Source organism: Cucurbitaria berberidis (genome assembly GCF_010015615.1).
Source record: "Cucurbitaria berberidis CBS 394.84 unplaced genomic scaffold K460scaffold_2, whole genome shotgun sequence".
NCBI classification, from domain to species: Eukaryota; Fungi; Ascomycota; class Dothideomycetes; order Pleosporales; family Cucurbitariaceae; genus Cucurbitaria; species Cucurbitaria berberidis.
Window position 1 is genome coordinate 15211 of NW_024468936.1, and position 21121 is coordinate 36331.

The 21121-nt window shown below is 40.3% G+C and overlaps 8 protein-coding genes across 8 annotated transcripts; 3 read left to right on the forward strand and 5 right to left on the reverse strand.

Moving 5' to 3' along the window:
* Positions 1–4047: 4047 nt before the first annotated feature.
* On the forward strand, positions 4048–6330 carry K460DRAFT_425442 (uncharacterized protein; the record flags this gene model as incomplete). Its single annotated transcript, XM_040938229.1, has 7 exons — positions 4048–4234; positions 4285–4358; positions 4425–4886; positions 4997–5124; positions 5177–5261; positions 5316–5593; positions 5635–6330. The coding sequence occupies 7 exons, from the start codon at positions 4048–4050 to the stop codon at positions 6317–6319; spliced, it is 1899 nt and encodes a 632-aa protein (XP_040789416.1). The 3' UTR covers positions 6320–6330.
* A 114-nt stretch (positions 6331–6444) lies between these two features.
* K460DRAFT_277811 (DnaJ-domain-containing protein) lies at positions 6445–7551 on the reverse strand (the record flags this gene model as incomplete). The annotated part of the gene is made up of 1 exon (XM_040928206.1): positions 6445–7551. The coding sequence occupies one exon, from the start codon at positions 7549–7551 to the stop codon at positions 6445–6447; it is 1107 nt and encodes a 368-aa protein (XP_040789417.1).
* A 299-nt stretch (positions 7552–7850) lies between these two features.
* K460DRAFT_362988 (pseudouridine synthase) lies at positions 7851–9486 on the forward strand. The gene has a single exon (XM_040932743.1). It carries the CDS (start codon positions 8084–8086, stop codon positions 9416–9418), a length of 1335 nt encoding a protein of 444 aa, XP_040789418.1. The 5' UTR covers positions 7851–8083; the 3' UTR covers positions 9419–9486.
* Positions 9476–11473, reverse strand: K460DRAFT_303737 (uncharacterized protein). Its single transcript, XM_040929955.1, has 2 exons — positions 10919–11473; positions 9476–10810 (listed from the first exon to the last, which is right to left on the reverse strand). Exons 1-2 carry the CDS (start codon positions 11177–11179, stop codon positions 9626–9628), a joined length of 1446 nt encoding a protein of 481 aa, XP_040789419.1. The 5' UTR covers positions 11180–11473; the 3' UTR covers positions 9476–9625.
* Positions 11474–15339: 3866 nt separating this feature from the next.
* On the reverse strand, positions 15340–16300 carry K460DRAFT_402229 (uncharacterized protein; the record flags this gene model as incomplete). Its single annotated transcript, XM_040936508.1, has 7 exons — positions 15340–15452; positions 15513–15615; positions 15669–15713; positions 15762–15941; positions 15990–16085; positions 16168–16221; positions 16271–16300. 7 exons carry the CDS (start codon positions 16298–16300, stop codon positions 15340–15342), a joined length of 621 nt encoding a protein of 206 aa, XP_040789420.1.
* A 292-nt stretch (positions 16301–16592) lies between these two features.
* On the reverse strand, positions 16593–17597 carry K460DRAFT_329598 (phosphatases II; the record flags this gene model as incomplete). The annotated part of the gene is made up of 2 exons (XM_040930749.1): positions 16593–17471; positions 17533–17597. 2 exons carry the CDS (start codon positions 17595–17597, stop codon positions 16865–16867), a joined length of 672 nt encoding a protein of 223 aa, XP_040789421.1. The 3' UTR covers positions 16593–16864.
* On the reverse strand, positions 17427–18876 carry K460DRAFT_425448 (S-adenosyl-L-methionine-dependent methyltransferase; the record flags this gene model as incomplete). The annotated part of the gene is made up of 5 exons (XM_040938230.1): positions 17427–18036; positions 18095–18233; positions 18316–18563; positions 18635–18745; positions 18812–18876. The coding sequence occupies 5 exons, from the start codon at positions 18874–18876 to the stop codon at positions 17793–17795; spliced, it is 807 nt and encodes a 268-aa protein (XP_040789422.1). The 3' UTR covers positions 17427–17792.
* Positions 18877–19846: 970 nt separating this feature from the next.
* On the forward strand, positions 19847–20443 carry K460DRAFT_392349 (uncharacterized protein; the record flags this gene model as incomplete). The annotated part of the gene is made up of 2 exons (XM_040935882.1): positions 19847–19966; positions 20024–20443. 2 exons carry the CDS (start codon positions 19847–19849, stop codon positions 20441–20443), a joined length of 540 nt encoding a protein of 179 aa, XP_040789423.1.
* Between the last annotated feature and the right edge of the window lie 678 nt (positions 20444–21121).

The following is a 21121-nucleotide window of genomic DNA, read 5'->3' on the forward strand; positions in this document are numbered from 1 at the left end:
TATTTACTTTAAAAATAGAATATTTTTTAGTATTACTAAAAATTAGCTTTTTTACTCTTTAGTATATAGGCTGTTAGTAAATAATTATAACAAAATAATAGCTTTTTACTAAGTATTAGTTTTTAATAGAAAAAAGTACTTTATATAAAGCTTACTATTTTTTTTATTTTTTTAGGCTGCAGGATCCTGCTTTTATAAATACTATTATTCTAGAGCCTATTATAAATTAGTTAAAAAAAAATTAATAAGTTAATATTTTAGTAAGCAGTAAAAATAAAAAGAATTTATTTTATTATTATATATTAAAAGTATAGTAAATAGAAAACTAAAGCTATAAAGTAGAGTAGTTATATATATACTTTAAAAGCAGGTAACTTCTTAGTAAAAAATTAATATTTAGTATTATAAAAAAAAAAAAAAAATAAGTTGTAAAATTTTAAAGCTATTTGCAAATTATAAAAGCAATATTAAAATAAAATAAATAGTATAGTACTGCAATACAAAATAAAATTATAAAACTAATTTTAGCTATATAATATTAATATTGCTGCTTATAGTAGTAGCAGAACAAAAAGCTTGCAATTACTATAAAAAAACAATAATATATAATTTAGAACTATATTTAGCAACTATCCTAACTTATTCTAAAAAAATTAATATAATTATAAATATTTCTGCACTTAAAATAGTTTTATAAAAATTAGCAATAGTTTAATTAAGCACAGGCGCTTTAAAAAAAATTTTAATTAGTTTAAGTAGCTAACTTGCTTATATAAAATATTAAAACTTTAAAAGTTTATTTTAATAGTCCTTAAAACTGCGCATAGTCTATACTACTAGTATTAAAAATTATTTAGTATAGTAGTATACTATTTAGTATAATAGCGCGCAATGCTTAATACTATATATAATTTATACTACTAGTATTAAAAACTATTTAATATAATAGTATACTATTTAGTATAGTAGCGCGTAGTGCCTAATACTATATATAGTTTATACTACTAATATTAAAAACTATTTAGTATAATAGTGCGTAGTGCCTAATACTGCGCGTAGTTTATATTATTAATATTAAAAACTATTTAGTATAATAGCGCGTAGTGCTTAATATTATATATAGTTTATATTACTAGTATTAAAAATTATTTAATATAATAATGCGCAGTGCCTAATACTATGCGTAGTTTATACTACTAATATTAGAAACTATTTAGTATAGTAGTGCGCAGTGCCTAATACTGTATATAATTTATATTGCTAGTATTAAAAGTTATTTAATATAATAGCGTGCAGAAGTTAAAGCTGTAGTTAGTTTATACTGCTAGTATTAGGGCCTGCAGAAGTCCCTAATAATGTAATACTCCCTAAAGTTAAGCGCTATAAAAAGTTAAATATATTTTAATTTTATAATATGCAAAAAAAAATAGTATATAAAAGAAAAAGCTTTGCAGAAGGCAATACTACTTTATTATTTTAAAAAAAAAAGTTTATAAAAAGCAATACTATTCTATTATTTTTTTTTTTTATATTTTTTATTTCCTTTATTCCTTTTTTATTCTATTTATATTTAGCAGTAGATAAACTAGACCTATAATAAATTAAAAAAATTAAAATTAAAAAAAATAAATAAAGTATATAATAAATTTACTACGTTAAGTAGAATTTAGTATATTTTATTATTATTATAAAAGTATTTTAAGAAGCTTTTATATACTAAAAAGTATAATAGTTAAAGTAGGTTGTAAAAATAGGTAAAAGTAAAAAAAAAGCTATTTATTAATTTTTATTATATTATAAAGTGCTAGTTTACGTCTACCTACAAGGGAATATTAAACTATATATATTTAATTAATACTAAATTTAAAAAAAATTGTCCTTTATAAAGCTTTATAGTTTTTAATAGTATTATAAAATTAATTTTATAGTATAGTTAGTTTTGTATAAATATAAGGTGTATATAATAAAAAGTAATTTAATAAAAGTAGTACTAATAAAAATTATTACTTTTTTTAAATTGCCTTCTATATATTAAAATATTAATATAAGTTTATTTTTAACTATATATTGCTTATATTACTTTAATCTTAGCAGAAAGTATAAACTTAAATAATATTTATTTAAAGTTAAACTAATTTACTTTTGCCCTAGCAATATTAGCAGTTTTAGCAATATTAGTAGTTTTAGTAATATTAGCAGTATTAACGCTATTAGCAGCTTTAATAATATTAGCAGTCCTAATAATATTAGCAGTTTTAATACTATTAGCAGCTTTAATAATATTAGCAGCTTTAATAATATTAGCAGTTTAAATAATATTAGCAGTTTAAACAATATTAGTAGTTTAAATAATATTAGTAGTTTAAACAATATTAGCAGTCTAAACAATATTAGTAGATTATAAAGTTTAATATTAGCAGCTTATTTAGGGTGCACAGGCTAGTTTTTTCTTAATATTTACTAAGTATTGCCTATCCTATATATATTAGGCTAATAGATATAGTAAACTATTTATATTAATACACTGCCTAGCTATAATTAAGTTACTTATAATATACTAACTTAGCAACTATAGTTTGTATTAGCCCCTAATTAAGCTACTATAGCTTGTCTAAAGCTACTAATAAGGCTTCCTAAGCTTCTGCAATATTTAGTAGAAATAGATATATTAATAGTGCATTTATTGCTCTCTAGTATTTACAAATATACTTAATTTATATACTCTACAATAAATCCTTATAAGCTAAGTACAACTATATTAAGTTAGTTAAACTAAAAGAGCTAGTATTTTGTAGAAATACTGCGAAAATTACTTTGCTGTATACTAATAGTAGTTTAAATAATAGGGCGCAACTTATTCTAGTGCAATTTCTTTCTAAACAAATTGCAAGTTGCGCTTTAACTACTATAGCCTTACTAAATTTAATTTATATACTTAATTATTATCTAGCGTAAATTCCCAAACTAGAACACGCTACTTTTAAAAAGAGGTATTTGCAACTTACTTATATTTCTAAAATACTGCAGAAATATTACAGTTTTATTTCTTATATTTTACAATACTATTACTGTAATAGTAGATAGTTAGGACTCGGGCTTTGCTACAAAATAGTTTTCTATAGTATTAAAAGCTAAAAAAAAGTACAGCGTTATGCATTTTATATAACTATATACAAGTATTGCACTCTTGTTATTAGAGCTGCAATAGAAGTGCAAAAAAGCTTATAAAGAGTATGCGCAGTTCAAAGCAAAAAAAAGTAGTAAAATATATAGTTTTCTATTTTAGCTAAGGCTATCTCGAAAAAGAGAAAAAAATAAGTTACTATAAATAACTTACTTAAAAAATCTACGCTTGGAAAGAATCTAGCAAAGTTAACTAAAAAGTAGAGAGTTAACTTTTAGTAAGTGCTTCTAGGCCAAAAATTTTGGGTACTTGTATTCTAACAATCGCGCGTATTTTTAGTATTGTATTATTTCTATAAGCTATTAGAATAATACTATATATATAAATAGATTAGGTCGAGCCCTCAAAAGAGTTACTAGATTAATACGCTAAGTAGCAAGAATAATACTTACTAGGCCTGTTATTAAAGAAGCTGCTAATTACACGCAAATTAATACTACTATTGCTTAGTATGCGTTAGCCTGCATTAGCCTGCCTTAGCTTAATTGAGTCCTTTATAGCTAGGAAATAACTATAAACTCTATCTTACGGGTATCTCGAGTTGATTTGGACAGTTTTGCAGCCCCAGACTTCTTACTAAAGCCTTGCTATAGCTCAACCAGGGAGTAAGCGCTAATTACAACTTTTTCTGCAGGTAGTACGCATAAGTTCCAATTACATGCATGGCTTGCCAATAGCCTCGCGTCCACATTTAAAAAAACACCCCAAGAACCTAAATTGAGGTTATACATATGTCCACATTTGCCCGGGCGTCGCCTTTACCAGTTCTGTCTGCCGGACAATGCGGGGGCGAAGTTGTAAATTACGGGCAAAAGGGCTCCCCCCCTTGCTTTTATCTTTAGCATACCTTCTTTCCTTCAACAATGAATTTCTTAATTATCGGCACAGTTCTGGCATCGGCAATAGCACAAGAGCATATCCAGGACCCAATCAAAGATTTCTGCCGTCGACACCAGCATCAAACCTGCATTATTGATAGCAAATTATACATTGATGGAGGCCTGGTGTATTACGGACACGATGTTCAGCCCAGTCGCCCACCTCAGACAAGTGAGCAATACAATAAGCGCAAAAAAATGGACTACAGCTAATTTGCATAGATACATGGCTCATTTATAAAGATTTGTCCAATTCTTATCCAGACTTTCCTCCCCAGTATAGCAACTTGACCAAGGTGAGTGCCTTTTGAACACCCGGCTATAGTTCTTTGCAATACCGACAGAAGACTAAATGAAATTAGAGTAGAGACGTTCCTTCCGTCAGCGGCGGGATTTTGTGGCCCGATCTGGTCAACAAAGTATTCTATCAGTACGGTGGTGAATACACAAACACAACCGCGCAGAGCTTTGGAACACTCTGGTTTTACGACACGATCTACAACTCGTGGAACCGGTCTGCTGGCTCCGGTGCATCACAAGCTCAAGTTTCATGGCCAGCCTTCGGAGCAGGTACAACCAATGACGAAGGCATCGGATACTACTACGGCGGCTATCTGAATGAAAACTCCGATTCTCGTTGGAAAGGTAACCCGCTGATGCTGGGTAGTATAGTGTCGTACAACATGAGCGAGGGGACATGGAGAAATCACACCTACGATTTGACCCCCCGTGCTGAGGGCTCACTGCAATACATCCCAGCTGGAGAGCGGGGGATGTTAGTGTACTTTGGGGGTGTTGAGAGGATAAATTCGGCGACGAGCTACGTATGTATGGTAAACTCACTTTTGATTCAAATAGCTGACGCAACCTAGGCTAACATGAGTGTAAGTAACGCATATTTCAGCCACTCGATGTTGACTCACTTCCGTTCCAGCAAATCCATCTTTTTGACCTCGCCAACGAGAGGTGGTATACTCAAACTACTACGGGGGATATACCTCAACCTAGACGTGGGTTTTGTGCAGGGGTGGTGTGGGCAGCGGACCACTCCTCATACAACATGTAAAAGCTGTCTTCGTTGTGCATACATGCTCGTTTGTGCTGACGGTCGAAGATACCTCTTTGGTGGCATTGGTACCAACGAGACTGCGCTAGAAGATGTCTGGGTACTCTCTCTGCCATCTTTTACATGGATTTACGTGAGTATATCCAAGTTATATATTTTCCCAAGGGGGACAATCTGATATGTGTAGTGGTATCCGAAGCCCAAAGCAACCACATTCGCTGGAGGCAAGGCTTGGACGTCCTGCGATATCATCAACCGATCACAGATGATTGTCATGGGTGGATACTACACCAACGCCACTCAACCGATGTGCGATATTCCTAAAATTGGAGGGCAACATGGCCTTCCGCTTGGACAAGAAGCGGTCGAACGAGGGCAGACATGGCTCGGTCTTATGTCCAACGTCACAAAGTACCGAGTGCCTAAGAACATTACAGATGTGATCGGCGGCGAGTACGTCTCTGCGTGAACCTAATCTGCCACAACAGTGCTGACTCTTTACAAAGCGTAGATGGCGGTGCAACGTTGACGGCACCAGTCGCTGGTTGGGCAACGCCGGACCTCTCTGTCTACTTTAAAACAACTTTCTCTGCCGCGTCTAGGTCCGCGACCAGGCCCATACCCACAACCTCATCTTCGAGCAGTTCTCTACCTTCATCTCCCCCAAACTCCGGAAAGACGAACATAGGTGCTATCACTGGAGGGGTCATCGGAGGAGTAGTTATCATTGTTGCTGTTATTCTCCTCGCTGTCTTTTGCTTACGCATCCGGCGCAAAAGGCGAGAGCAAGCCAACGCTCAGCCGAGCCTGCAGCCTGTTCAAAACGATCAGCGAACGCCGGCAGAGAAATTTGTTGCCAACTTCTCTTTATCGCAAGGCAGCGCACTACACTCCCCACAACCCTCATCGTCACTCCAAGGGTCACCACCTGCGCCATCGGATTATCAACAATACCAAGAGTCACGATCCCAGCATCAGCAACCCTGGGTACAACACGGAGCTTATGCATACCCACCAGGTCAGCAGGGCTTTCAGCAGACTTATTATCCGCCACCGCTTGATCCCACGCAGTCTCCCCGAAGTGCATATACAATGAGCGCAGAGTTGCCCAACATACAGAGTCCGATGAATGCTGAATTACCGGACGGGAGAAGCCCGGTGTCGGTGCGTGGTAACGATTTCAGGTCATAAGGATCCTGGTGATTGAGGGGGGGGGAGGCAATGGCGCGAACAATAATTTCAAGACTATGTCTAAAAGATGGGTATCTCGCAAGCTAAATCATGAATCGTGAAAGTTGGCAAAATGTACACTTCAATTAGGCGACTGCTTCCTCGGCAGCCTCCTGTTTCCGAATCTGCTCCTCCAATCTCTTCTTCTCCGCCTGCTTCAACCGCATCATAGTGACTTCCTCTAGGCTCGGCGTCTTGGGACTGAATGAGAACTTAGGTGTGCCTAGGGGCGTCGTGCTACCAAAACCCTTGCCAATTCCAGGACCGAAAGATGCCCTGAAGGACTTGTTCGGCGTCACAACAGGCGTCGAAGGCGCCGAAGGCGCATTGCCATTCACGTAACTGGTTGGCGATTTGATATCTGGCTCGCCGTTGGCCCAAGATACGGATTCGAGGGACGGGTAGTCGGATTGGCCGTCTATGACTGCGGCGTGTGCGTGGTCGAGGCGCGTGTAGATGACGAAGACTATGGCGATGACCTTTCTATGTTTCCCGCCGGACGGGCGTATCTTCTTGTCCTTCCCTATAACGACGCTATCGATCTTGCCGTACTTCGCAAACATGCTGGATATCCTGTCCTTATCCCAATCGGCCATGTCGCCTTCCCTAGAAAACCGTATCTTGACCGTACGATCGATTTCCGCGCTATCCCCAGGCCTCTGCGCTTGGGGTTCTGGACTCTTATCGACTTCCATGAAACTGGCTTCGTCTACGTCCTGGCGCTTCTTCTCTAGCCGCTCCTGCGCCTCCTTTCTCCGCCTCTTTCCATCTTCAGCCAGTCTCTGGATCTCCTGCTCTCGCCGCTCAGCTTCGCTCATGTCCTCGGTCCTCTTCCTCTTCAAGCCCGGGGCAGAGTTCTTCTCCCGTCTCTCCAAATCCTCCTTCATCTTCCTCCTTCGCCCATCCAACAGCTCATCCTGCAGTGTCTTTTCTCTCCGTCTTGTCCGCGCGCGGTCATATTCGCCTTTGAGCTTCGCGTCGATGAGGATGTCGCGCGCCCATCCCAAGTAGATGAAGCGGTCGGCGGCGTCCTTGTTGTCGGGATTCTTGTCTGGATGGTAGCGAATCGAGGCTTTGCGGTAGGCCTTCTTGATGGTGGGCTCAGATGCATCAAAGGAGACGCCGAGTAGCTCGTAGAAGTCTTCTGTGGCACTCTTTGCGAGGTCCTCGAGATCTTTGTTGGTGTCGCTCATCGTGCCGGTGGGCAATCCACGCGTCGCGTTCCGTTGTGGTGACCTATGCGACAACTGGCATACGTGGTATTACACCTTCCGAGCGTTGGGGGGTGGAGTGAGAAGCCCCAAAAGTAGATGTTGCGCGTGTGAGGTCTAACACCAGGGTTAGGTTGGTTGCAGCAAACATTCACGAGGATCAGCGTCTAGCGCGCCTTCCGTCTTGGCATTCGGAACTGTCTCGGAAAAACTTGCCTCTACTTCAACCACGGTAGCTGGAGCTTGCACCTTCCCTCTTAGCAGCCCATGTCAGTCACCTCCGCAATCAAACGCACTCTCATGACTTCCCCCCAGAAAGAGAGCCCAAAGGTGCTCGAGGGCGTCTTTGGTCAGTCTCTCTTAGTACCAGCGAGTCACAATTGCATCTTCTGACACGCGCCCAGCAATAAATAAACCAAAATGGTCTTCGTCCGCCGGTGTCCTCCGCGACCTTCAACGCCACTTTGCCAGCTCCTCCCTCTTCACACCATGGCTCGAATCCCAGAAGCGCGCAATGCTCCTCTCCAACTCGAAACCCAAGCACATCAACAACCTCAAAGTCAAGCTCGGTCACGGCGGCACCCTCGACCCAATGGCGACTGGCGTTCTGATCGTGGGTGTGGGCAAGGGCACAAAACACTTGGGCACGTTTTTAGAGTGCACTAAGAGCTATGAGTGCGTGGTCCTGTTTGGCGCAGCCACAGATAGCTATGATGCAGTAGGGAAGGTGGTCAGCAAGGCACCGTACGAACACGTTACCCGCGAACTCGTGGAAGAGAGGCTCGCACAGTTTCGCGGCAAGATCATGCAGAAACCCAGCGTGTTCTCCGCGCTGAAAGTCGACGGGAAGAAAATGTACGAGTACGCGCGAGAAGGCAAGAACATCCCCGAAGTAGCCGCGCGGCCCGTAGAAGTACAGGAACTGGAACTTGTCGAATGGTTGGAGCCAGGTAGTCATGAGTTTGCGTGGCCGAAAGAGGAGTTGGACGGAACGGAAATGGCAGGCGCAGAGAAGTTGTTAGGGATTAGGAAAGAGGATGTGGATGTGCATATGGAGACTGCGGCGAGGAAGACCAGGAAGAGGTCGCGGACACCGGAGGATGATCATGTCGAGGGTGCGGGTGAGCAGCCCAAGAGGCCGAGGACCGAGACTGAACCCGCTATGTCGGGCGCGTTACCTTCAAAAGATACGCCAACTGACTCAGCGGAAGTTGCTGTTGGGGAGCAACCAGCCGAAAACACTACAACTGGGCTGGAGACAAAGCCAACACCCTCCACAGAAGATAGGCCAACCGAAACAGTCGAAGAAGTAGCCCCCATCGCCGCTACTGAGACTGCTGCAGACGTGTCGAATCCTGATCAAACAAACGACGCCTCATCCACATCTACAACTACACCAATCCCCCAACCTCCAGCAGTCCGCCTTCGCATGACCGTAACATCTGGTTTCTACGTCCGAAGTCTCTGCCATGACCTTGGCCTGGCCTGCTCCTCCCTCGGCCTCATGTCCTCGCTCATCCGCTCGCGGCAAGGTGACTACTCCCTGAACCCCACTTCCACCCAATCCAATGTTCTAGAATGGTCTGACCTCGAAGCTGGCCCCGAGACGTGGGAGCCAGTAGTGAAGCGGCAATTGGAGCGGTTTATGGAAAAGGAAGGATGGGAGGCCGAGGAGTTGGAAGATGACGAGACGTTCCAGGCGAAGAGGAAAGAGGGTGATAGGGATAGGAGTTATAAGGGGGGTGGCAAGGGAAAGGGAAGATGGAACGGCAATGGCGGGAGAAACTACTATGACAAGAAGATGAATGGCGGGCGGGATGGCGAGCGTCGGGACAGGCGAGGCGACTGAGTCAAAGACTTTCAGAAGCATTCAAGATACCCCATAGCAAGCATGAGTCAACTAGCTATACAGAGACTATATTCAATGATGAAGAATATGTGATAATATCTATGTGAAACTACTTGTATCAACGCACTCGAGCCATTCAAACTCCATGTCATGCAAGCCCAAGGTATCCTATGCAAAACGCCCGTATCAAAAAACACTGCACACAACTCAAGCACTTGCCCTCGAGTTTCTCCGACTCAGACTTTGCCGTACGCTTTGAAAGCTTGTCCGCATGTCCAGGATAGGGTCCGCCCCTTGCAGGCCGTCCTCTTCATCCTTGCGATCCTCATGATTAATAAACAAGAAGCTCAGGACCATGATCGCAGCACCCAACCAGTACAGCGCCGACGCATACTGCGCATCCAGCACCATCTGGCCCACCAAACTCAGCGGAATCGTCATCGTCAAACCCACTGTAACTATCAATGGGCTAGTCAACAACATGGCATATGCCCAGCAGAAGTCCGAGAGCAGGCTTGACGCGCTATTGACGAGGATGATGACCAAAATGCGGCTGGTGGGTGGGAGCTCAAACGTCTCGATGCCCGTGAAATGCAGAATGATGAATCCGGGCCATAGCAGTAGGACATTCGCGAGACCGACGAGCCCGAAGAAGAGAGGCATGTTCACACGCGATTCATCGCCGATGCGCTTCTTCATGAAGACGGTGTAGAATCCATACAGCACAGCGCTGACGAAGGCCATGACATCGCCGATAGCCAGTTCGCGCGGCGTCTTATGGGGAAACGAACCGCGGTTCTCGTCCGTATCGCCTGACATGTCGATTGTAGAAATGAGGGCCACGCCGCCGAGGCATGCGCAGACGCCGATAAACTTGCGGATTGTGAAGCGCTCGACGCGTAATATGGAGCCTAGTAGTAGTGTCCAGATGGAGGATGTGGACGATAGGATGGTCGAGGACGCTACGGTAGTGTACTGCAGACACGCGGCGGAGAAGTAGTTTGCGAGAAACCAGAGTATGCAGAACTCAAGGGCTATTGTCGCCGTCTCTTTTAGGGTTAATCCGTCATCCCCATCGCCGCTCATGTCTCTTCCTAGTTCTTCCGAATCGTGCGTGCTGTCTCCCAATAGTACCTCGGCCGCCTCGTCATTCCTCGCCTTGGAGGATATGGACGAGGAGCCAGACTCGTGGTCACGGAGTAGCTTCCATTTCCCGGCCCGACGTTGAAGGAGGTCACGCAGTTGCGCAGCGAGTGGTTGTTGGTAGATGGTGTTTGCGCGGTCGGCCCAGAGGTGATGTACGAGCATAGGAAAAAGCATGAGGATGAAGAACGATGTGTTCACGTAGGTTACGAAGTAGGGTTTAGAATACGAGTTGTCTGCGAAGATTGTCTGTAGTCATGTCAGCACATATTGCTGTGATTATGCTGTGGTTATTCGTATTCATGTTCAGTCCCAAGTGTCGAGTCACTCGGTAGCAAATACTGGTGGTAAACATACGCTCGCAAGGAAGTTACTAGCCGTCCAAAGAAAGACTGTCGCAAGCAGTAACGCAATCCCAATGGCATGCCTCAGCTTCCCATTCCTAGGCTGTCTTTTGCCCTCACTCCACACGCTGACCACGCTCGCCGGCGACCCTATCGGACTCTCGAGGAAGTCGTTGTCGCGCATGTACTGGCTCTCATCCGAAACGTCGCTAACGCGAGGACTGAGCGGCGTTGTTGGTGACGGCTCCACCATCTCTTCCCGCCGCGGAATCATAGTGTGAGAGGATACACCTGTTGTTGAAGGGAGAATACGCGATCAGGTCGGTCAAGGGGGTCGTTTGGGGTCGGGGATGCACGGGTTCACGGTCGGGCGTCGTGGAGAGGCATGGGTCAGTCGACGAGCACCCATGAAACTAGTTCTGGTCGATGGCAACCTGGAGAAGGCGAGGCAACCAGCGCTGGCACGATGCAAGTAAGGGTTCGGCGTCACACGACTCACTATACAGGTGTCGTGTGAGTTGGAGATCACCAAGGGTTTAGTTTCGTTCCGCGTCTCAGATGTCGGCATCCGTAGCGGGAGACGTTAAGCACTACCCTAATAGTAAAGTATTTACTACCCCTATTACTAAAACTAGTATAAATTTATACAGCTAAAGCACGCTGCGCAATTTTTTAATATTTTAATTTATATATAAATTACTATATTATTATAAATAAAATAAGTATAGCGCAGTATATTAAATATAATAAAATATATAATTTTATACTTTGCGGTTAATTATAATTATTAATTATTATTTATTATTAATATTATATAAAGTTAACTTGCCTGCTTAACTATATTGCCTATTTAGTATATTAAATTTAAAATTATTATTTTTTATAAGTTAATTATAATTATTATTTATATAATAATTTAAAGTATATTAAAGTAGTAAAAAACTTATTATAATTAAAATTAATTATATATTATAAATTAGTAGTACTGCATAAAAGTAAAGTAATAGTTAATAAAATATTATTAGTATTAATAATAGCTATAAAGCTAATTAGTAAAACTTATATAAACTATAATATTATACTAGTAATTATTATAATATAATATAATTTTAGCTATAAATAAAGCAACTGTTAGCTAGATACTATAATTATAGTAATAGTTAAAATAGCAGCTATAGTAGTTATTAAAATAGTAGTTATTATAATTGCAGTTAAAGTTAGTAGTATAGTAATAATAGTATTAGTATAATTAATAGTATTATTATAGCTATACTAGGCTGCTATATTATAAAATTTTTAGCTAGTACTATAGTTTGCTGCGCTATTTAAGCTAGTAAAAATAATAATAGTATTATTATAATATTATTATTATTAAAATATTTAAATAAATTAAGCTTATAATAATTACTGTGCTTATTAGTACTTTACTAACAGCTTATAGCTTGCTTATAAGTTAAAATTAAGTATAATTTAAATAGTATTTTATTTAATTTAAACTATAAAACCTGCAATTAATTAATTTACTAATATTAATAGTAATTGCTTATTTAAAATATAGCTAACTCTTTTAGTAGTTTAAATAATTAATACTAATAAAATAATTTATATAATAATATATACTAACTTTTACAGATAATTAGTTTATAATTAAAATTTTATTAATACTATTAAAGCTTATTATAAGTATATACTATTTATTTAATAGTAAAAGCTAAAGTATACTGCGTTATTTAATAAAATATACTTATATAAATTAAATATTAGTAATTATAGTAGAGTTTAAAATTGCTTTATATATTTAAAAGTAATATATAAGTAGTATACTTATAGTAAAATATATAAAAATAGTAAAATAATTATAAAATATTAGCCTAGCTATTAGCAAGCTAGTTTTTAATAATACAATAAGCACTTTTAGCTTTACTAGTTTTAATAAAATTAAAGTATAAATTAATATTAATAAAATAATTTACTAGTTTTTTTGCATAGCAAGCTAGCTAATATTTTTAAAAATAAGCTATAGCTTAGTTTAAAAATACTTTAACTACTGCTAAATTAGCTTTATAATTAGCAACTATTAGCAAGTTAATTAGTTTAATATAAAAATTTATAAATTTTTTTGTATTATTATTATTAATTTAAATTTAACTTTTTTACTACTAACTAAATTTAGTTAGTAGAATAGTTTTTAAGTATAATTAAATATTTTTATTTATATACTAGCAGCATATAAAAATATAAAAATATTTAAATATTTTTTTTAATATATTAATAAATGCTAGATTATTATTTATTACTTAAAACTATATTATAATATTTTTAACTTTAAATAGTTCCTTTAATTATATTAATACTTAAGTAAAAACTGCTTTATTTTTATACTTTATTAGCATAATACTAAAGTATATAGTTTAATTATTACTATTTAAACTAACTAAATTAAAAAGTAAGTAATTATATTAATTTATTTTAAAAGTATAATTAATTATAAAAGTATTTAAAAAGCTTTTAAACAGTTAAAAGCACATAAAATAAATAAATATAAAAAAATTAAAATAATTATTACTATTAACTGTATGCCTAATATTGCAAAATTTGTTAGTTGTTATAGACTAGCTTTAGAATTATTCTGTTCTAAGCGTAAATAATAGTATTATATACTTTAAAAAAGTACAGAGATTTCTAGCTACTTATATAGGGGTTTATTGCTGAGGTTTGCCGAAGTCTTTAGTCCGCAAATACTAGAGCTTGGGCTAAAGCCCAAGCTATAATATTAGTATAAATCTAAAATAAGCTTATATACAAAATTTTAAACTTTAATATTATAAATTTATTATAAAATTAATTTACTAATACTAGTATTTTTTAGCTTTTAATTTTTTTACTAATACTTCTACTTTTGTTTGCGCGCCTATTTCTTAATGCTACTATAAATAATATTTATTAATAATATTTTAGCAAGTAAATTTAGTACTTAAAAAAATATTTTAAATTAATAATAATATTTATTTTATACTATAAATGCGCAGCTATAGCTTTTAAAAATACTATTTTATTTTATTAGTCTAAGTTGCCTGCTAATATAATGCAATTACTATTATATTTTTTTTTAAAAAATAATTATAAATAATACTAGTTTTATTTTTATATTATTTAACTTTTTATTAATTTTTTAAGCTGCGATTATTTTCTGCAAAAAAATAAAACTATATTTAATAATTATTTTTTAATAATACTGCTTTAAAGCGCTTTTGCTTTTTACTAATATAATAATAATTATAGTATTTGCTTTATTTATTGTATACTATTAATAGCTAATTTTATTAACTATACGCTTATTTCTGTTTATTATATAATAATTTATAGTTTTTTATTTATTATTTAATAATATTAATAATATTATTAAAGCTAGCGTAAAGGCGCTTTAGTAGTAATAAATAATTATAATTATAATTAAATTTATTTTATAAATAAGTAAAATTATAATTTATATTATTAATAAATTTATTACGCAGCTTGCTATAGTAATAGTAATATAATATATAATTATAATTATAATATTAAGCTAGCTATTTACTTTTTTTAATAATAACTTTACTACTAGTATTAGTATTATTATTACTTAATAAACTTTTATTAAGCTTTTTAAGCAATAATTTTATATTAAATAAAAATACTATAATTTACTATAGTAAATTATTAATTTTAAAATTATTGCTTAAAAATAATAATAAAATTTAAATTAAATTGTACAATACTACGCTGCGCAGTAATAATAGTAATAAAAATAGTAATAATAATAATAATAAAAATAATAATATTATTAATAATAAAATTATTATTAAAAACAAGTATATAGCTTACTAAATAATATAAAAAATAAATTATAAATAATAAATTATATTAACTGCGCGCAGGCTTTAAAACTACAATTTTATTATTAATACTAAATTATTAATTATTTAATATATAATATAAGTTTTATTATAATTTTTAAGTACTTTTAGTTTATTAATTTGCTACTAAAATTATTATTATTTTAATAGCGCAATAATAGCATAAAACTAATAATAAGCGAGCTTTAAAAGGGTAGTAAATACTTTACTATTGGGGTAGTGCTTAACGTCTCCCATCCGTGGCGTCCAGGGTCCGGCTCAGCCACTGCACGTCATTAGGCTTCAGAGGTATCATCAAGGGCTTTATCTCACCAGCTTGGCTGACGTGTACGTTATATTGATTGTAGGTAACTATATAAGCTAGGCAAAAATGAAGCCCTGGATGCCAGGATAGTGGTGTAGTGTACAGGCAAGAAAAGGAACTTCCCGACAACGAAGGCATGCGACACACCAAACTCCATGCAAACTCCGGGTTGATGACAATATAAAACACGATAAGAGACTATTGTGGGCGGAGATCACTGCGCGGAGGCTTCCACTAGCATGCGCAGCCGCCATCACTGCCCTTGAGGTCGATAGGGATCGTCTCAGGGAAGTCTCCGCCGAACTCGCCGCCGACATCTTCTTGCGCCAGTGCCTGCCGTGCGATCACTGTGCACGGTGTTAGCTATCATAGACAACTATGTGGTGGCAGTCGTATATCGCGCATACCCTCAAAAGCCTGCTCGACATTGATTGCTTCCTTCGCGCTCGTCTCGAAGTATGGGATATGGCCCTTCGATTGGCAGAAGGCCTGGGCGCGCTTGGAAGAGATCTATACGGAGCTGTTAGTGTTGTACATGCAAACCGAGAAGCGCTCAAGCTCACCATTCTTTTGCTGTCCTCCACATCGATTTTGTTTCCGATGACGACCTGTTCCAGTCAGTAACCATGCCCTGTATATCACATAGTGGCCCGTACGAATGGAAAGGTATCTGGGTCCATTGGGCTAGCCTGCACCAAGAACTCATCCTTCCAGCTATCGAGTGTATCGAAACTCTTCGAGTTGTTGACGTCGTAGACGAGCACGCAGCAGTCGGCGCCGCGGTAAAAGGCAACGCCTAAGGATTGGAAGCGTTCTTGACCAGCCGTGTCCCAAAGCTATAACATGTGAGTCGAAATATACCCGCTCGTATGCTGAGTACCCACCTGCATCGTCACCAGCCTGTCATCGACTAGCACCTCCTTGGTCAGAAAGTCGGCGCCTATTGTCGCTTTGTAGCTTGCGCTGAACTTCTTGTTGACCTGCAGTCCTGTGTAAGCTCTGCACCCACTGGAGGGTTCGCGCAAGTCGTCAAAAGACGCTCCATCGCAGAGCGGGCCATACATATTGGTTCATCAAGCTCGTCTTGCCTACCCCGCTGTCTCCCAGGATAATGACCTACGTGGAGTTAGCACCAGCCTGGCTCTCTTTCACGAAGCTGCAGTACCTTGAGAAGAACCTTCTTCCTAGATGCCATGGCGTGCAGTCGCTATGTGCGTGTGGGGTAAGGTGCGGTGCGGTTGATGTAGGCACGGAGATGCGAAGATCGGGTGGCTGGCGGCGGCGCAGGTAGCGTTCCAGGCAGCAAATTTGCTGGAGAATAACCACAGCGAGGCGAAAAGTCCAATCGAAGTAGGTACACGCCCAGTGTGACGTTTACTGAAGCAACAGTGAGGAGATGTGTAGATTCGAGGTTCCAGCTCCATGATCCATGACGGTTGATGTCAGTGCCCATGCATGGACCGTGCTAGCGTCGCCGAGACGCTAGTCACCTGTTACATCGAAGCGGAAATAGGCCTACAGACTCCAGTCACTTTCCTAATGTTGAATGTGTCAAAGCCGTTTACTCCCAGCCTTGTTCCCTTTTAGCAGTATGTTCTTGTCAGGACGCCGTACTCCATATTCATGAGATTGCTCAGCTTGCCAGTATGTCGCACGCATAGTCCCGCCATTATCCCCGCCTAACCCTAACTCACTGCCATACGGGGATGCGTAGATGCATGCAAGTTACGCATTGGTGAAGGCCAGGTACATCAACACATCATTTCGACAATCCTCCCTCTCCGTTGTCATGGTCTCTTTCCAGCACGCGTTGCCTAAGCTCGATAACCATATCCGCCATGCGTTTTCTCGTTGCTTCTTGCTTCATCTCTTCATCCTTTGTATACAGGACACCTCGACTCGCCTTCCATTCCTCGTACTGCAACTTCGTCGTCCATTTCCCAACATGATCCATCTCAAGAATGGAGTACTCCATAATTTTCCAGAGGCGGAGCTGATCCGCAAACCCACTATTAGGTGTAATGACTCTGCGAGACAGTTGCGCAAGGGCGAGAGCTTCTTCGTACTCGAGTGAGTGGCTGCGCATCAGCAAAGCGACGACGATAGCCCCACTGCGAGATCTGCCTTCTACACAATGCACAAGCACCCTCGGCTCGTGCGCAGTTGCGATCGCATTATCAATCCAAACACAAAGACCCTCCAGCGACATCAACAAGTCTTCGAACGGATTGTCATCGATGGCTAAATGCAAGTGTTTGATGCTTAGCACTTCGTCTATCCTTGGTAGATATTTCTGATCTGTCAAGCTCAGTACGTGAGTGATTTTGTGCTCGCAAAGAAGTTCTTTCGAGCGTGGAATGGTGACACTTCGCCTTCATTAGCTAGGCTCCGGGCGCAATTGCGTTGAAGGAGACCCGGTTCCCTTACTCTGAGATGTATAGTCCAGGAAGTGCCCGGATCGCGCTGATCGGTTCAGCCTTGCAGAGCTCCATCTCTAGAGTAAATCTGACTATCGAAGTTATCAGGTTTTCGAATCCACGATTTGGCAACAACCTTTATCAATGTATTTATTCAACGGTAGGGAGGCTGTGCCAGTACACAGCCCCCCAACTGTCAGATTCAGGCATGTAATCCCGGTCATAGGTACGCGCAATTATATTTTCTAGTAGTGTTTGCTCGTATTGCCGTTACAGTGCTTTTCTACCAACTACACACGTCCAGACTACATCAACCATTGCGCCAGACCTGAACTCGTCTTGCAGCTGCTCGGCCTGTTCTTCAACGCCCGGGGCACTACCAAAATGTTCAAGTTGACCTAGGAACATCGACTGCGCAACAACCTGCATGTAGTAATCAGGGTTTTCATGCCTGTCCTCAGCAATGACCTGCAGCTTGTAGCTTTCAAAGAGCTTAGGCAGTGCGTGGACCCAACTGCACATAGTTAGCACCGATATTAACTAGACCAAGGAATCACTGGGAAGGCGCTAACTTGTACGAACTTTGCGGTGCAGGCTTTTTCCACATCGCCATCAGTTTATCGCATGCCGGCGTAGACAATTTGTCCGTTCGTCCACGATGTCGCACTGTGTTTGGCAGTGGCTCGAACCATTGCAGGTGGCCTCCAGGCTCTAGGAAAAGTTAGCATGATACTGCAACCTCATCTCCCCCGAGACAGCTAGAACTGATTGCGCAAAGTGTTTGACGACATACTTAATAGCATGAGCACGTTTTCAATCAACTTATCTGCTACATCATCGTTGACGATGCACAACATGAACTTGATGTTGACAGCGTCAAACTGGCCCAGATACTCTGGGGGAAAGGGCTGAAAGCAATCATGCGTCCAAAAACGCGTGTTTCGTGGGCGGAATGCGTCGGGTGGGAATTGTGCATCGGAGATGTCGACGACATCCACAGACGCGTTTGGCAAGGCCGCTGCGACGTCGCATGCCCAGAGTCTGCTCGTATTAGAACAACGATGCCAGCTCAATGATAGAAGGAGATTTTGGATGATGAGTGCAGTGCCTACCCTGTGCCTGCTCCGAGGTCTGCAAGGCGGAAGTTGTCCACATTGGTCGGAATCTTTGGATGCAATAGGTAGCCCGCCAGGTTCTTCATCCAGAAATGATTCAAGTTCAGACTAGCATACAATGTCAGCTTACCCGTTTTGGGATGAGGAATCGAGGCTGGACTCAATGCAACCTACCGAGCTGATGCGAGAGTGTCTCGCTTCAGAGGATATTGCCTCTCGTTGGATTGTGTTGAAGACATAATGTAAAAGTTAAATGCCCTAGACGTCGGGGTTAATGTGACCTACAGATCTAAAGGCATCTTCACACAAGCAACGGGGCGTTTTGGTTTGTTGTATTGGCTTGTCCGGCTAATTGCAACTGCAGCGTATTTGAAAGCGGCTCAGACTGTCAGACAAGGCCACCAGTGATAGAGCGGGGCAATGCTAGACTTCCATGACGCACAATCTCTAAAGAGTTTGCAAAAGGTCATCCTGGTTTGAAGCTAACGTATAGGACTAATGTAAGGCGTTCCGCGTGAAGGGCATAAGCACTGTGCCCCGGGATGGTCCTTGGCAAGTACATATAGGCCAACTGACGAAAGTTGCAAAACACGGTCAACGCTAATCTTTGGAGTCTCTTGTTAGCCTTGAAATGGGCATAAACAGCTCTGCTAGCTCCCCTTTACGCCCGGTCTACTTTTGGGGACAGCGGTAGAATTGAGGTATGCAGAAATCAGCAATCGACCATGAGTACTGTGGGTTTGCAGTGTGCTTGTAAGAGAATGTTTACGCTTGGTCCCTGTGGAATGAGCTTGTAACAGCATGCATCGAGGTAGAGTTTCACGGGAAAAGGACTCTCCGCGTTTTCACGGAGGAATTTGTCTGTATTAGGGCTCAAAATCAATCGGGCCTACGCGCAAGTATCTACCCTGCCCTATCCAATACATATCGCCCCATGCTCCAGCTCTCCTACAGTGCTGATAGGCAAGGCGAGATCTTACTTACATTTACGAGAACAACGAGCGAAACTGAAGTCGTTATTCGCTAGTCATCTGCAACAGGCGTATGATCTAATTCCATAGGAAACGCCAGAAAAATCTTGAGGTCAGACGACCAATTGTGTATAAAAGGCAGGAAGTTTCCCCCAATACTGCTTCTGCATCGCATCAGCCTCTCAACTACTACGAAAACCCTATCTACTCCAGCAATCAATTATCCCATCCGCTCAATATGCAATATCTAAGCATTGTCCTTGGCCTTGCCGCCGCAGCTTCTGCAATAGATGTCCGCATTCACGCTGGAAGCAATTGTGACCGTGGAGCCTACGAATGCCTGAACCTTACACCCAATGTCAGAAGAACCCATCCTCGCAATTCTAGTACATAAAACTCTGACATAACTCAATAGCGGTGCTGCTATGTGGAAAGCGGCCTTTACGGTAGCATTGGCTTCTATGGCGTGCCAACCAACTGGAATATCGAATGTAGGGGCCACTCACGATCAGGCGACAATCGCTGTGGGGTACAAAAGGTGACAGAAAACTTGTCCGGTGGCACCTTCAAGTGCCTTAGAGGAGGAGGGTTTACGGGTGCTGGCTACGGTTTCCGTGGAAAGAAGCGCAGTTCGGAGGTGTGCGATGCTGAGACCTCTGGACAAACGTGTACGGAGTTTCAGAAGGCGGACGTAATTGTCCTCGAGGATGGAAAGAAATACCTACTTTCAGGGATGGAGGAAAGCCTACTTGATGAATTGGTTCAGCTTGCAATGAATGGAACCGTTGCGGCGGATATCCCAGAGGGATTCAAGAAGTTTGAGAAGGCAGAGTAGACTGCTGTCGAGTAGTACACGTACACTACACTACGTAGTATTTTTTATATACTCTAATAGCTTGTGTTAGTATAGTATAGTCCTGTCTCTACCTTGGAATGTACAAGTTTTATACATATAGTCTATCGTGCTAGTGAGCTGGGTTGGATTGGGGCACATACATCACGAAGGATTGCTAGAATCAATGCAGGTATATGAGCACAGAAAGCCAACTGATGTGTTAATCCAGGATGCGCTGCAGGTTAATTGACCAAGCCATGCTTTCTTGAGTTCGCTAGTATGGGACAGAAACTAGCTTCTGGGAGCGATAGGTCCTGACCGAGTGGCCACTGCCTAGACCATGGGCTCTGGACAGAAAGCGTGGAGCGCACATATTAAGCAGCTAGCAGATCGGACGGTACGTAAGGTGAACTCTGCACTTTCTGCTAAGGCCATTCGGTTTCCTGCCGATCACTTTCTTCGAATTACCATACTTACAGAGAGTGCAGCGCATGGATTAGTGAGCGATAACCCCTCTGTGCGGTCGATATCTACTTACCCCTTCATGTCCCGTAGACAAAGGTGTCTGGATGATTGACTCCCCGTTGACAGCTGAAGACGATGTGGAGCTGCGATTCTTGCGCAGAGAAACTAAACTTGCGCCTTCGTGCTGGCACATTTACTCAAACATGCCAACAT

What these genes read in the sequence shown, in the direction of transcription:
- K460DRAFT_362988 (XM_040932743.1), top strand. Translation starts at nt 8,084, where the DNA reads ATGCTCCTCTCCAACTCGAAACCCAAGCACATCAACAACCTCAAAGTC.
- K460DRAFT_303737 (XM_040929955.1), bottom strand. Translation starts at nt 11,179, where the DNA reads ATGATTCCGCGGCGGGAAGAGATGGTGGAGCCGTCACCAACAACGCCG. An exon ending in CTAGTAACTTCCTTGCGAGC is followed by an intron (nt 10,811 to 10,918) that starts GTATGTTTACCA and finishes ACATGACTACAG; the next exon opens with ACAATCTTCGCAGACAACTC.